Source organism: Macaca fascicularis, chromosome 1, assembly GCF_037993035.2.
Source record: "Macaca fascicularis isolate 582-1 chromosome 1, T2T-MFA8v1.1".
Lineage (NCBI taxonomy): Eukaryota > Metazoa > Chordata > Mammalia > Primates > Cercopithecidae > Macaca > Macaca fascicularis.
Window position 1 is genome coordinate 85,000,385 of NC_088375.1, and position 15,806 is coordinate 85,016,190.

The window sequence follows — 15,806 nt, forward strand, 5'->3', positions numbered from 1 at the left end:
GAATTAACATTCTTTAAATCTAACAATTAACACAGATGCACACATGGGTGAGGTTTTCTAAATAATAAGATTTCTCATTAACTGAATTCCGTCATTTTACATCATAAAAACAACATACCATTCTTAAAACTGAAGTATATTAAATTTAGAAAGTTTAATGTATGATATTCTGCAAAAATCAGGGTTATATTGTAATTAAGCTCTTCTGTTTTCTAAAATGATCACTAAAATAACAAAGAGAGATTAAACTACCAAAACCCAATTTCTACTTACTGCCTTAAGGCTATCTAGCTGATGATACAATTATAATTTTAGATAGAAACTTTTCAAATTATATTTAGTAAGACAAATTCCACACTTTAGAATTTCTCAAGAAAAAGTCTGCATTTCTTACACTTCCCTCAAGCGGTGAGAAGGTGAAGGGAGGAGTCTAGCATATCTACAAAAATCTACAAAAGAGGTCCTATTCTCAGGAAGAATGAAAACCACTGGTATAAAGAAAGCCATACTGCACAAAGAAAAAAAATGGAGTCGAAATTTGCAATGCTCACAAGTGTATTCTAAAAGACTTTGGGGAAGACAATTTGTCTTTGTGCAGGCTGGCAGTTTTCAGATAAAATCCATGTCACTGAAGCTACGAGGAAAGTACATTTCAGGTAAATCAGTATGTATCTGATGCATACAGCAGACATGTTTAACTCCTGAGCTGCTTTAGTATCTCTTAGAATGTAAACTCCTGAGGAGTCAAATTCATATATATCTTAATGAGGCCCTTTAAACGAGGCTTGGTGCTCTCTTCTCTTAGATGGGAGGTTGTCTTTGGAGTACAAGCAAAAGAAAATATGGAGATGCAATAAAACCATTGTAAGAAGTTGTCCACTCTAGGGACAGTTACATATTCCTAGGCTCTATGTAAATGTAAATATTTTTATTGCCTGTTAAAGAAAAATGGTTTTGGAAATTATTTTAAGAATGTTTGTATAGTAAGGGTTGTGTCCTTCTAAAATTATTTGATCACAAGTGACTGCAATCTTTTTACTTAATTACCTGGTATGTAGTATAGAGAATAAATTGGCATGAATGAAGATTATCTTTTTCAGAATACAAAAAGGATACTTAAATGGTAACAATAAAGAAAACTGTATTATCTGTTAAGTGCCTAGGCTAACAGGGCTCAACTAGTGCTGGTTTAGTATCTACCATAGCTCAGAGATCTTAGTTTATGCATATTTCCAAGAAACTGTGAAGTCCAGTATGTTTTATTAACTTTGGAAATCAACTTCTTGTAAACTGACTTTAAATTATCTGGAATTTTATATGACAATCTCTTTTTTCTAACTTTGCTTTTTATTTACATGTTGAACACATTACATGTTGAACACATTTATTTACATGTTGAACACCTTACAACTGCAATCTTCCGCTAATTCCTAACTTTTGATTAAACCTACTTCTCTTTTTCTTGGCTATAGAGAATTACTGATTTGGAGGGTAACTCATGCCATTTAAGTTCCACTGGACGCTAGATCTCACACAGTTCCTTTTCATAATCATTGCTATTTGTCTATTTTTCAACCTCATTTAAAAAAAATATTGTTTCTCCAACCCCAACACTTTTTTTTTTTTTTTTGAGAGAGAGAGAGAGTCTTGCTCCATTGCCCATGCCAGAGTACAGTGGCACAATCTCAGCTCACTGCAATGTCCGTCTCCTGGATTCAAGCAATTCTCCTGCCTCAGCCTCTGTAGTAGCTGGGATTACTGGCACATGCCACCATGCCTGGCTAATTTTTGTATTTTCAGTAGAGACGAGGCTTAGCCATGTTGGCCAGGCTGGTCTTGAACTCCTGACCTCAGGTGATCCGCCCACCTCAGCCTCCCAAAGTGCTGGGATTACAGGCATGAGCCACCACACCCGGCCCTAACACTACCTCTTACTCCTTGCTTCTAAGCCATTTGGTTAAGTTTACTCATATTCCTTCTCTTAACTTTTAAAAACAGTTTTAGAGGTAGCTGTCTCATCTTTTATTTGGTTAAATCGTTCAAATACTTCTTAGTAACATAGTTATTATTACTATACATAATCACCCTCCCTACTACACCTTATATTTTCAATTTCATTATTTCCATTGGTTTCTTTAAACATGAACAAACTCTACCAAATACAAAAGTTCCCTGTCCTCCTCACTGACAAACCCCCAAACATCCCATTTTTCCCTCTTTCATTGTTCTACTACATACATGTAAGTGCTGTAGTATTAAACCCTCCATTCACTACTCTATACTTCCTGAAGTCTAATTCCTGCCTCAACTATTTTGCTGAAGCTAATCTGTTAAAACTCAACTACAGAAGGCCAACTTAGATCTATGTGTTCTCTTGGCACATTTAATCCTTCCCTTCCAAGTTCTCTCAAATAATCAATTAGTTAATACTTATTAAATACTATTACATTGGGCACATTAAGAAGACAAAAGAAGACAAATAAGGGACAGTTCCTGAAAAGTTGGTGCATATACTGTAATTAGGAACTTTGATTCTTAAGTCATACAGACCTGGTTTCAAATCCTAGCTCTGGTGCTTACCAGCTGTGTGACTTTGGCCAGGTTACTTCTCTAACTTTGTTATCCCATCTATAAAATGAGGGTAGTAATAATACCTATCTCACAGAACTGGTGTAATAACTAAATAAGAATACATGTGAATTTCCAGCCTAATGACTGGAATCCTCTTATGTTTTAATCAATAGAAGCTATTGCTATACACAAATGAGCATTACTGAATGAGGAATGTTTCAAATAATGTGAGTGGATTTAAATAAAGAAAGACAAAGGTTTCATTACTGAAACGCTTTGTAATCATTAAACCCTTCTCCTGGTTCTCCTGCAGAGCTGTTTCATCTAGCTTGTATCATATAGCCCTTACCATTCGCCTTCTTTCTTGTTTCCTTAAAAACATCTCAACCACTTCATTGGCCTTATTCAATAGGAATTTAATTCCCAAATTTACATTTCTAATCCTAACCTTTACGTTAGTTTTTCAAAAGCATATGAGAAACCTCTACTAAGATGCCTCAGGATCACCTCAGTCTCACCAACAAACAAAATAAAATAACAGATAAAATTGATTGTATCATCTTCCCCAAGGGTGGTTACCTCTCTTAACTTTCCTACTTCAATGATGCCATCATTTTCTTAACCACCTTAACTCACAATTCAGGAATACTAATTTCTCCTCATCTCTCACCCTTCATTTGTAAGTAGTATTAAGTCCTATAGATTTTTCTTTCACAACGTCTCCTGCATTTATTCACTTTATTTCCAACCTTACCATCTATTTCATCCTGAACATTACTGTTAAAAGCTATTTGCCTCATCATCATTTTAATTAATACCATTACCTTTGCAAAAAACCTTCTCCATCTTACAAATAAGTGAAGGTAAAATTCTTACCTAGTATTCATGACAATTGTGTTGCAGTAACTTTGTTACTCTTATTTCCTACTATTCTTTTACATAAATTCCAATTTGGTCAAACTAGGTGTAGGATATTTTACTAAACTCAGGCTTTTCAGAAAACACAGTCTAGTTTAACTGACTGCTCCCACCCTTCTTGAGCAACTAGTCTGAGATAATTCCCTCAACACTACATTCTTATTTTTAAAAAGTCAGTATCTATTCAATATGTAAGGCATTTATATTTAAGTCTTGTAAGTTATCGCCAGTTCTGGTCAAAATAGTTTTTAAACTTTAAATGTTAAGTTATAAGTTACTTAAAGGCAAGTACTACATTTATAGACCTCTGTATCTCTTATTGTACCAAAAGAATGCCTTATGTGAGGAAACACATTTAAAAAATAAATCTTATGGATTAGCCTATTAATCTAACCTCTCTTTGTAATATTATTTCAAAGAGAAAACGTGAAGTCCTCTGATGAGCCAATGGTGAGAAGGAAGGTTCCTACTCTAACAGTGGTGAGAAGAAGATGTCCTTGCTCTAAAAGGGTTTCTTATGAAAGGGATATTTCATAGCAAAAGAGAGAGGAGGTGGAGTTCAAGAGCCATTAGAAGTGACTTCACATAAGGTTTTATATACTGCAGTATTTCTTTTATATTAAACTGTTCATTTGTCCCAGGAAACATTTAAGGTGCTGTATGTCATGAGGTCCTATAATCTTGTTTGAGCATTACTTCATTTTTTTAAAGCAGGTTTAGTACTTGTAATCTGAAAATCCAAAATCTGAAATGCCCCCAAATCTGGAACTTTTTGAGTACTGACAAGATGCTTAAATTTTTGGATTAGGGATGCTGAACTGTTAAGTATAATGCAAACTTCCTAAAATCCAAAAGAAATCCAAAATACTTCTGGTCCTAAGCATTTTGAATAAGGAATACTTACTCTGTATACTAAACTCAAAAATGAAAATAACTCAGTCTTTCGACCTTTATAAACTTGGATATTGTATCTCACAGAGTTACCTTTCAAGTAGGTAAGAAAGTTGAACAGGGAATATATATTTTACTTTTTCCCTTGGGTATTTGCCAATCTGCTATCTAACAGTCCATTTCTAAATAAGAAGTGGGGTTAATAACAGCTTTTATACAAAGTGACTTCCTTGTATTTCTGATTTCTGCATTTCGCTTGAATGTGAGAAGTGTATAATGAGTGTTTTGTGGCATCATATAAAACTTTCATCTTCACCCTTTCTATTAACCCTTTCTACAAAGCCCACATTGAAAGCTTCCTTCCATTACTAGAACCACTTCCTGTTCCAGCTCAAATCAGCATGCCTGACACTTGAAAAAATCAGAAGTCTAGGAACACAGGTTTTGACTCTGCCTTCTGAAAAGTCATTTTCAGCTCCACCTTAAATATATATTTGATAACATAAAAATGGAATTACAAATGGCAAGTCATAATTTTTGATATTATAAACTTGGTTAAAGATTAAAGTGGATTTTGCTTCAGAAATGCAGACTTGATGATGTAGATGTAAATTAATGAACCAATAACTATACTGTCTGGAACCCAAATAAATTTCCACAATCTGCATATTCCCTTTATATGCACTGAATAGAAACATTATAAGCCTAAGAGCTCTTAATGGAAAAGCATTTGAACCAAAATATGCGTATAGGAAATAAAATTCCCTACAAATGACTAATCTATAAATAAATGATGAAACTACAGGTTGGATATCCTTTATGTGAAATGCCTGAGACCAAAAGTATTTTGGATTTCAGGATTTTTTATGTTTTGGAGTTTGGAATACCTGAATATACATAATGAAGTTACCTTGGCAATGGGACCCAAGACAAAACACAAAATTTGTGTATGTTTTATATACACCTTATAAATATAGCCTGAAGGTAATTTTTTACAATGTTTTAGAATAATTTCTTGTGTATGAAACCAAGTTTTGACTGTGACCCATCACAAAGTCAGGTCTAAAATTTTCTACTTGTGGTGTCATGTCAGCACTCAAAAAGTTTCACATTTTGAAATATTTCAATTTCAGATTTTCAGATTAGGAACGCTCAACCTGTATTTGTTTTGATATAAATTAAACACCTACCATTTGCCAAAAAGGATTTAAAAAGTTAAATAAATATAAAAAGTTAAGTTACCTATTTTTACTTGGAAATACAGTCTTCATTAGATTCTGCTTTCTCCATGTATTATTAAAATATGAAATTTTTTACACGCACCAGAATAATGGTTTAATAAATGAATATGAAGGTTACTAACATGTATATTCCAAACGAAATCCCAAGAGCTTGAGAAAGAGCTGATAAAACTAAAATGTAACCATTTAAGGTTTTAAAAATGTCATGTGTGAATTAATCTGGTATAATCATGATAGAAGGTAACAGTACAGTATCTTTAGCTTCTAAGTTTTTTGCAGGCCTTCCATTTCTTAAAATACTCACAAATACAGGAGTTTTGGTCTTAGAAAGAAACATCCATAGGTAGCAGATGAATTCCAACTTTGACTCTGGAGGTGGTAACATTTTCTTAGAAAGTAATAATCAATAATCAGATTACAATGAAGCTGTGTTAAATGCTGGTATGGGACATTTGTTAGAGTTAGGGAACAGAGGAACATAACAGAAAACACATTAGAACACAAATAACAGGTCAATAATAAAATTGTGCTTTTCGAGTAACTTATTTATCATAGCTGACAAATGAGATAAAAACCATTATTAGTAGCCACCTGGAATTCACACCAACTTGGCCACATACTCACAATCATCCACAAAAGAACGTTTAAAAGAGCACTCACCACTGAATTATTTCTGTGATTTGGGCTTCCCAATGTGCAACTGATTCTTTCTTGTCTGCTAGATCTTTAACCTCTTCTTCTAACTGCTGGTTGTGTATACTTAAGTTCTCATACAAAGTAGTAAGCTGAAAGGTAGTTTTAAGACATGCATGACTTTCAGGACCAAGAATCTGAGATGTTCAGACAGGTATTGTCAAATTTGATTACTCAACATCATCTACCCAATAATGCTTGTCTTATTATAATAATCCCTTTTGCTCACTGAATTTGGATATCAAGTACTCTGAATTCTCCTGCTATCTTTGCTTTTTTCCTTACATCCTACAGTGACTTGGTTCTGTGAACATTCTCTACTTGGCTTAAGAATTGCCTATTTCTGTGTGAAATAACTTTTTTTTTTTTGGTCCAAAAAATGTCTTTATGTCATCTTTTCTTCTTTAAAGAAGCTTATAATTTCAAGCATATACAAAAATGGAAAATATAAATGAATTACTATGAGCCCCACTACCTAATTTCAACAATGATTACTTCAACATCCATCTTGTTTCACTTGCATGCCTGTTCTTTTTTTTTTTTTTTGAGACAGAGTTTTGTTCCTGTTGCCTAGGCTGGAGTACAATGGCGCGTTCTCGGCTCACTGCAACTTTTGCCTCCCGGGTTCAAGCGATTCTCCTGTCTCAGTCTCCCCAGTAGCTGGGATTACAGACATGCGCCACCACGCCTGGCTAATTTTTTGTCTTTTTAGTAGAGATGGGGTTCCACCATGTTGGTCCGGCTGGTCTCAAACTCCTGACCTCAGAAGATTCGCCCACCTCAGCCTCCCAAAGTGCTGGGATTACAGGTGTGAGCCACCACACCTGGCCTATACGCCTGTTCTCTTATCCCCTCTTCCTGTATTATTCGGAAACAAATACTAGACATCATACAATGTTATCCATGCATATTGCTGTATGTATCTCTAAAAAATAAGGATCTCTCTTTTAAAATATAACCACCATAGCATCATACTACAAATTTCAGGAATTTCCTAACAGCATGTAGGTAGTAATAGTTCAAGTTTCTACTTACTTCAACATATCGCAAAACTTAAGTTTGTTAAATTCAATCATGATACCAATAAGAAAACACAGCTGAATGGTTAATGGTTGGAGATATATATATATATATATATTTTTTTTTTTTTTTGAGCAGGGTTTCACTCTGTCACCCAGGCTGGAGTGCAGTGGTGTGATCTCAGCTTATTACAACCTCCACCTCCTGGACTCAAGCAATCCTCCCACTTCAGCCTCCCAAGTAGCTGGGATTACAGCCAAAAAAAATTAGTACCTGGCTAATTTTTTATTTTTTAAATTTTTTGTAGAGATGGGGTCTCGGCATGTTGCCCAAGCTGGTCTCAAACTTCTGGGCTCAAGCCATCCGCCTGCTATGGTCTCCCAAACTACTGGGATTGCAGGCATGAACCAGCACGCTTGGCCCAATATGTCTTTTAAGTCTATTTTATTTACAGGTTTCCCTGCAACACCTTTATTTTTCTTTTGACATGAAGAATGTAGGTTGTCATGGCCAGGCGCGGTGGCTCACATCTGTAATCCCAGCACTTTGGGAGGGCGAGGCAGGTGGATCATGAGGTCAGGAGATCGAGACTATCTTAGGTAACACGGTGAAACCCTGTCTCTACTAAAAATACAAAAAATTAGCCGGACGTGGTGGCATGCGCCTACGTAGTCCCAGCTACTCGGGAGGCTGAGGCAGGAGAATTGCTTGAACCCAGGAGGCGGAGGTTACAGTGAGCAGAGATCATGTCATTGCACCCCAGCCTGGGTGACAGAGCAAGACTCCGTCTCAAAAAAAAAAAAAAGGAATGTAGGTTGTCCTGCAGTTTTCTACATTCTGAATTTTTGCCTTCATTTCCGGAAGGCATTTTTTGCTGTAAATAACATTGTAACTTGGCAGTTATTTTACTATAGCATTTTTAGGACATTCTTTTTCTTCTAAATTCCATTTTTAATTTTTTCTGTTGGGAAGTCAGTTTTCAGTTGAAGTTTCACGCCTTTGAACATAAATGTGTCTTTCTTCTCTGGTTGCTTTTAGAATTTTATGTTGGTTGGTTTCTGGCAGCTTTTCTAGGATTTGTCTAACTGGGGTCTGATTTCTATTAATTCTTTCACTTTTAGGGTTTGTGGTATTTCTTGAATTTGTGGCTAAATGTTTCTCACAGGTTTGGAAAAATTCTGGGCCATAAACACTCTTCGAATATTGCACTGCCACCATCTGTCTCTTCTCACCTTTTGGGAAACCAATTATTTGTATGTTACAAGTTTTCATCACATCTTCTATGTCTTATATCCTCCTTTCTATATTTTTTATTCTTTTGAATCCCTGAGTACACTTTAGTCTAAATTTTTTTTTAAACATATGTAGTCCTTTTCTTTGTTTCTCTCCAATCTGTTAAAACGTTCATTGAGTCTTTCGGTTATTTTATTTTTTGCTCCTGGAAATTCTATTTGACAGTTTTGTAAAGATTCTAGTTGTTTGCTGAAATTCTTCATATGTCTACTTTCTTAAACAAATTACACAATTATCTTAAAATCCTTTCATAAAAATTTCATACTGGGAACTCCTGCAGGTCTGTTTCTACTGACTGCCTGGTTTTCATTTTCCCTTTTCTGATTTTGTTTTTGCTGTTGAATTTTTCTCTTGGTTTTCAATGATTTGGTTGTGTTTGCTGATATGCTTGGTAATTTTTTTCCTGCATGCCACATATCATGTATAAAAATTTTAGATAATTTTAAGACTCTAGATAATATCTTCCTCCAGAGGTTATTTACTTTTACTTTTGGTAGGCAATCAGAGTAAAGATAGATCTTGGAGGCTGGGTTTCAGTTACTGAGGACTTATCTTTCTCACTCACCCTTACTCCTAAAATGTAGGCTTTCAGTGGGTTGAACTGAAAGTCTGAATTATTTACTAAGGATCCTGCAACTTGATAGGCAATGCACTTCCATTTTTCTCTCTCCAGCCTTGTAAAACTGTGGAATACCACGTTCAACTTCCTAGATTCTGAGATTTTTCTGCTTTCATATCTGCAAATGCCCAAAGAGGAAAAGTGGCACTAAATGTTGGGCTCACTGCTCTGTACTATTATTCCCTTTAGGATCTTGGTCAGTAAAGTCCTGGTTTCCTTGTTGTCACTCCAATGACTTCTTACAGATGAATCCTATAAGTGGTATTCATATAGTATTATTTTTAAAATTAAGCTTTATAGCTCTTCTTGGTGAGGTGGTAGGATGTAAGCTCTTCTGTCACAGAAGCAAAAAGTTCTTGCTTTAAGTTTTTAGAAAATTCATGAAAAAGGCTGGGTGTGGTGGCTCACGTCTGTAATCGCAACACTTTGGGAGGCCGAGGTGGGTGGATGACCTGAGGTCAGGAGTTTGAGACCAGCCTGGTCAACATGGCAAAACCCCGTCTCTACTAAAAATAAAAAAATTAGATGGGTGTGGTGGCACATGCCTGTAATCCCAGCTACTTGGGAGGCTGAGGCAGGAGAATCGCTTGAACTCGGGAGGCGGAGGTTGCAATGAGCAGAGATCACACCACTGCACTCCAGTCTGGGTGGCAAAGTGAGACTTCATCTCAAAAAAAAAAAAAAAAAAAACACCACATGAAAAAATATTTGCTTACTATTTTATTTCATAGCTACATTTTTTTTTTCTGATAAATGGTCTCATCTGCTATTTAATACTACTCCTTTCTTCCTTTTTTGTATGTTTGTAGAGATACTGTGCTAGTTTCTTCTTGATGACTCAACTTTGATGAAGGTGAGTTGCTCCTAAAGGATCTATTCACAGGTTTTTAGGGATAAAAGGGCCATGTGATTGTCAACTTGACTGGGCCACAAGGTGCCTAGACATTGGGTCAAACATTATTCTGGGTAGGTCTGTGAGGGTGCTTCTTAATAAGATAACATTTGAATTGGCATACTGAGAAGACTCCCCTTCCTAATGTATGTGAGTCCCATGTGATCAACCTGAACAGAACAAAAAGGCTGACTGCACCAATAGTAGGGGGGAACATCAGCTGTGACATCAGCTTCTCCTGCCTTCAGACCTGAAATGAGACAGAAGCTTTTCCTGAATGTTAAGCTTGCCAAGCTTTGGGACTGGAACTACAAAATATACTCTCCTGGGTCTCCAGCTTGCCCAGTGCAGATCTCGGGACTTGTCAGGCTATATAATCACTTGAGCCAATTCCTTATAATCTCCCCTGCTCCCAACACACATACACACACACCCCCACCCCCCACATACACTCACTGTATTGGTTCTGTTTCTCTGTGGAACCCTACCTAATACAGGCCACAACCATGTTCTAAGTCAAGGGTCTGCAAACTTTTTCAGTAAAGAACCAGACAACAAGTATTTTCACCTCTGTGGGCCACATAAAATCTCACATTATCATCATCTTCTTTTTAAAAATAGCCATTTTAAAATATAAAGATCATTTTTATCATGTGGGTCAGACAAAAACAATCTGGGAGCTAGATTTGTCCAGAGGCCATAGTTTGCCAACTCTCAATTCTAAGTTATTAGGAATTCTATTAATGACACAGGATTTTATTGGTGTTTATTTTTAACCTGTATTTCTGTGCAGAGATAGGCAATTTTGGCACAAATCACAAAGCAAAGTTTCATTTCTTCCCCTCTGGCAAAACAACAGCAATAAATTGTTTTACGCATATAGAGTTTGTCTGTAATTCCCCCATTTAATCCTACCTCCAACCTCCTTGTCTTCCCAAAAGGAAATGAGATCCAGGGAAGCTATCAGTCACTGCTGGCACACACTGATTTGCCTATCGCAAACAAGAGATTTAAGTTTTGTACCTCAGGGTGTGCCATTCACCTCTGAAGATACAGTTTACCAGTTTTTTTTTTTTTTTTACACTTTTACTGAGGTATAATTTATATAACATAAAATTCACGCATTATAAGTATATAGTTGAATGATTTTTAGCAAACTTAAACAGTTGTACAGTGATTGCTACAATCCAGTTTTGGAACACTTCTAATACTCAAGAAATATCCCCATGCCTATTTGCAATTGATCTTGGTCCCCACCCTAATTTCTCTACCTATCACTGATCTGCTTTCTATTTCTGTAGTTCTGCATTTTCTGAAATCTTCTATCAATGAAATAACAGAATATGTAGTCTTTTGTATTGGACTTATTTCACTTAGATTATTGAAGTTGAACCTCAATACTGTTGCATGTATCCGAAGTTCACTCCTTTTTACTGCTGAGTGGTATTCTAGTATATGGGTATGGTATGCTTTGTTTATCCATGCACCATTGATAAACATTTGTACTGTTTCCAGTTGTTTACTATTATGAGAATATAATGCTATGAAAATTCATATGTAAGTCTTAAGGGGACTAGGCTTTCAATTCTTTTCAGTAAATAGGAGAACTGCCAGGTTGTATGTTAAGTATATGTTTAACTTTTTGAGAATTTTTGGAACTATTTTCTACAAGGGCTATGCCATTTTATACTCCTATGAGCAGTGTATAAGTTCTAGTTCCTCCATATCATTACCAATAGTTGATACGGTCACTCCAATTGAGTATAGACATTCTCGAGGGTATACAGCAGTATCTTGTTGTGTTTTTAAGTGGCATTCTCCTATTGACAAACATCTTTTCATGTGCTTATTTGTTATTCATGTATCATCTTTCATGAAATGTCTATTCATCTTTGTTACCCATTAAAAAACTGAGTTGTTTATATTCTCTATTGTTGAGTTTTAAGAGGGTTTTTTCCTTTTTTTTTTTTTTGGAGATAGGGTCAAACTCTGGGCAGTGGCATCATCTCCACTCACTGCAGCCTTGACTGCCTGGGCTCACATAAATCCTCCTGTTTCAGCCTTCCAGGTAGCTGGGACTACAGGCATGTACCACCACACCCAGCTAATATTTTTTTAAAAACTTTTGTAAAGATAAGGTCTTATATATTTCCCAGATTGGTCTTGAACTCCCGGGGCTCAAGTGATTCTCACGCCTTAGACTCCTAAAGTGCTGGGATTATAGGTGTGAACCACCACGTCCAGCCTTAAGAGTTCTTTACATATTATGAATACATGTCTTTTTTCAGATAAATGATTTGGAAATATTTCCTCCCCATCTGCGCATGTCTTTTCATTTTCTTAATGTTCTTTTAAAATTTTGATGTTCAATTTATCATTACTTTTCTCTCATTCACTGTGCTTTTAATGTCATTATCTTGACATTTTTAAATCACAAAGATTTTCTCCTATGCTTACGTTTTATATTTCAGATTGTGATCCACTTTGAGTTAATTTTTGTATAAGGTATGAAATAAGGATCCAAGTTCATTTTTTCTCACATATGGATATCCAATTGTTCCAGTACTATATGACAAGATTATCCTTTTTCCATTGAATTGCCTTGGCACTTTTGCAGAGAATCAACTGACCATAAATGTAAGAGCTTATTTTTGGACTCTTCGTTCTGTTTCATTATGCCAGTACTACATCTTTTTGATTATTGCATATTTACAGCAAGTATTAAAATTAAATAGTATTAATCCTCCAACTTCTAACTTTACTCAAAATATCTGAACTATTCTTGGTCTTTTCTATTCCTCTATAACTTTAAGGGTAAGCTTGTGAATTCCAGCAAAAAGCCTACCAGAATTTTGATACGGATGTCCCAGAACTTATAGCTCAATTTGGGAAGAATTGCTCTCCCAACAATATTGAGTCTTCCAATCCATTAACATAGTTATCTCTCAATTTGTTCAGATATTCCTTAATACATCTTAGCAGTGTTTTGTAGCTGTCATCTTCCTTTGGTTAACTCCAAGACTTCGAAATGGTTGTTTTTGACAATTGCATTTGCTTTTTAGCATTTTTTTAGAAGATCAATCAATCTCTTCATATTAGCATAGCCAGAAGTCCACCAGCTGTTTTTGAGGGTTGTATATGCAGCATCTTCTCTTCATTAATTCCTGCACTAATATCCATTTTGGATTACCATTATTTCTGATAGCCCTTCCACATTTGTGGTTGGGGTTTCAATTGGATATTTGCAAGAGGAGCAAAATGAAAACTCTGCACTGTCATATTGCAACAGTGATAAATAGTTTTCAACAGATTGCTTAATTTATGTGCAATTGGTCAGAAAAAAGTTAATCTCTGCATAATTACCAAATAAAAGCATGGACTCTGGAGCCCGACTACCTGTACTCAAATCCTACCTCTTATTCTTGAGATTGGGAAAGTAGTTTAACCCTTCTTTGACTTAGTTTCTTGATCTATAAAATGGCAAGAACAAAAGGGTACACCGTAGAGAGTTATTGTGAAAATTAAATGAGTTATATGAAGTAATTCAGAAGATGACCTGCACATAGTAAATTTTAAGTATTAGTTCATTTTTCATGTTTGAAAATGAGGTTTTACTATTCATACATTGACACATTTGAGTTATAAGAAGACTACATAGGAATATGAAAAAATGCTCTTAACATTTTAAGTGAAAAGGCAGATTAGTAAGTGGACTCTATACATGATTGCAATTATGTAATAATAAGGATATAGGCAAAACCTGGAAAGAAACATACAAAATTAAAATACCTATTTTGTCGTGATTACATTATAGGTAACTTTCATGTTAAATATTTTCCACATTTTTTGAAAATATTTGAAAAACAAATTTTAAAAACAAATTACAACTTTTCTTACTGTAAACAATTTTACTCACTGGCATAAATTGCTAATTTTTAAAAATTTGTTATGAGATTGAAGGAAACCAGATGGCTAATTATATTTGCAATGCTATATATATATACATTTTTTGAGACAGACTGCCGCTCAGTCTGGAGTGCAGTGGTGCGATCTCGGCTCACTGCTACCTCCACCTCCTGGGTTCAAATGATTCTCCCTCTTCAGCCTCCTGAGTAGATGGGACAGGCACGTGTCATCACACCCGGTTAATTTTTGTATTTTTAGTAGAGATGGGGTTTCTTCATGTTGGCCAGGCTGGTCTCAAACTCCTGACTACAAGCGATCTGCCTGCCTCGGCCTCCCAAAGTGCTGGGATTACAGGCATGAGTCGCTGCGCCCAGCCTGCAATGAATTATCTTTTAATAAAAAGTGGGGCTTATAAGATTTACAAAAATGGCCGGGCGCGGTGGCTCAAGCCTGTAATCCCAGCACTTTGGGAGGCCGAGACGGGCGGATCACGAGGTCAGGAGATCGAGACCATCCTGGCTAACACAATGAAACCCCGTCTCTACTAAAAATACAAAAAAATTAGCCAGGCGAGGTGGCGGGCGCCTGTAGTCCCAGCTACTCGGGAGGCTGAGGCAGGAGAATGGCGTAAACCCGGGAGGCGGAGCTTGCAGTGAGCCGAGATAGCGCCACTGCACTCCAGCCTGGGCGACAGAGCGAGACTCCGTCTCAAAAAAAAAAAAAAAAAAAAAAAGATTTACAAAAATGTCATCTAATTTTTAAAAATTTATTTAAATGTTTTTATTTTTGGAGTTTAAAAATGTGAAAATCTATAATATATACCTTTCAAAATTAACCTAATAATTGCTTTCTGACTTTTGTATCTGTAATTCTGTCAAGAAGAGATCTAGTTCTCTTCAAGCTGGTTCCCAATGGAATAGTTGGTGTAGCAATGGCAAATGCTTCTGTTGTCATCCTTGGGGAAAATACCCACTTCAAACCAAATTGGAAAATGAATAAATGGAAAGTGAAGATGTGAGGTGAAGTTCAGTTGATCATCACTGAGACAGACAGAATTAAAAAGGGAAAGGGAGACTGAGAATTAAGAAGAGAGAGATGCAAAAATTGAAAAAAAGTTTGAGAAACAGAGCAGAGGTTCAAATGGAAATAGAGATTCCAGATCTCCCCCATTTCTTCAGGAATAAATATTGTCCTGTAACCACTGGACATTAAATATTTACTTACCATATGAATTTGCTCTTAAAGTGCTATTCATATCCTACCTACCTTTCAATTTAGGAAGAATGGGTAATTTTTTTTTTTTTTTTAAAAACAAACTATCCATCAGGCCTCATCAAGGAGGCTTCACTACATATACTAGGCCTAAGTATGTCCCTTTCTCATGGATGTATTAGACTGCAACACAATTTTAATCAAATAAGAAGTTTTGAAAAATTCTCTCTAAATATATATTTCAGAGAAACTCAGCAGAAATGTATGGCTAGCAATGAAATTAAACCAATAATTGAATGTAAAAATTTGATCTACATTCAACTTATTTTCCAATATAATTTTTCTTAAAATGTAACATCTTTTAGTAGTTAACTCAACAGAATCTTAAAATTCTGTCTTATAGGACAAAATGACATTAAATTTTGTAATCAAATTAGGCAACACATGAAGTAACAATTATGTGACCTGTCTGGATAAAGTTCAAATATTGTTACTCTTATTTCAATGGAAATAACTGTTATACAATAAAGTTCATGCACTGTTCATGGCT

General features: G+C 35.6%; 1 protein-coding gene across 42 annotated transcripts in view; it reads right to left on the reverse strand.

Annotated features, from left to right (window-relative positions):
• Positions 1-15,806, reverse strand: part of CDC42BPA (CDC42 binding protein kinase alpha) — a 328,933-nt gene that overhangs the window by 91,267 nt on the left and 221,860 nt on the right. For all 42 annotated transcript variants that reach the window (XR_010585989.2, XR_012433742.1, XR_010585975.2 and 39 more), the window contains one exon: positions 6,282-6,406. Coding sequence is in view for 37 of the 42 variants with exons in the window: in XM_005541041.4 (XP_005541098.3) it covers positions 6,282-6,406 (125 nt within the window). In the remaining 5 variants the exon portion in view is untranslated. The remainder of the gene's footprint in view (positions 1-6,281; positions 6,407-15,806) is intronic.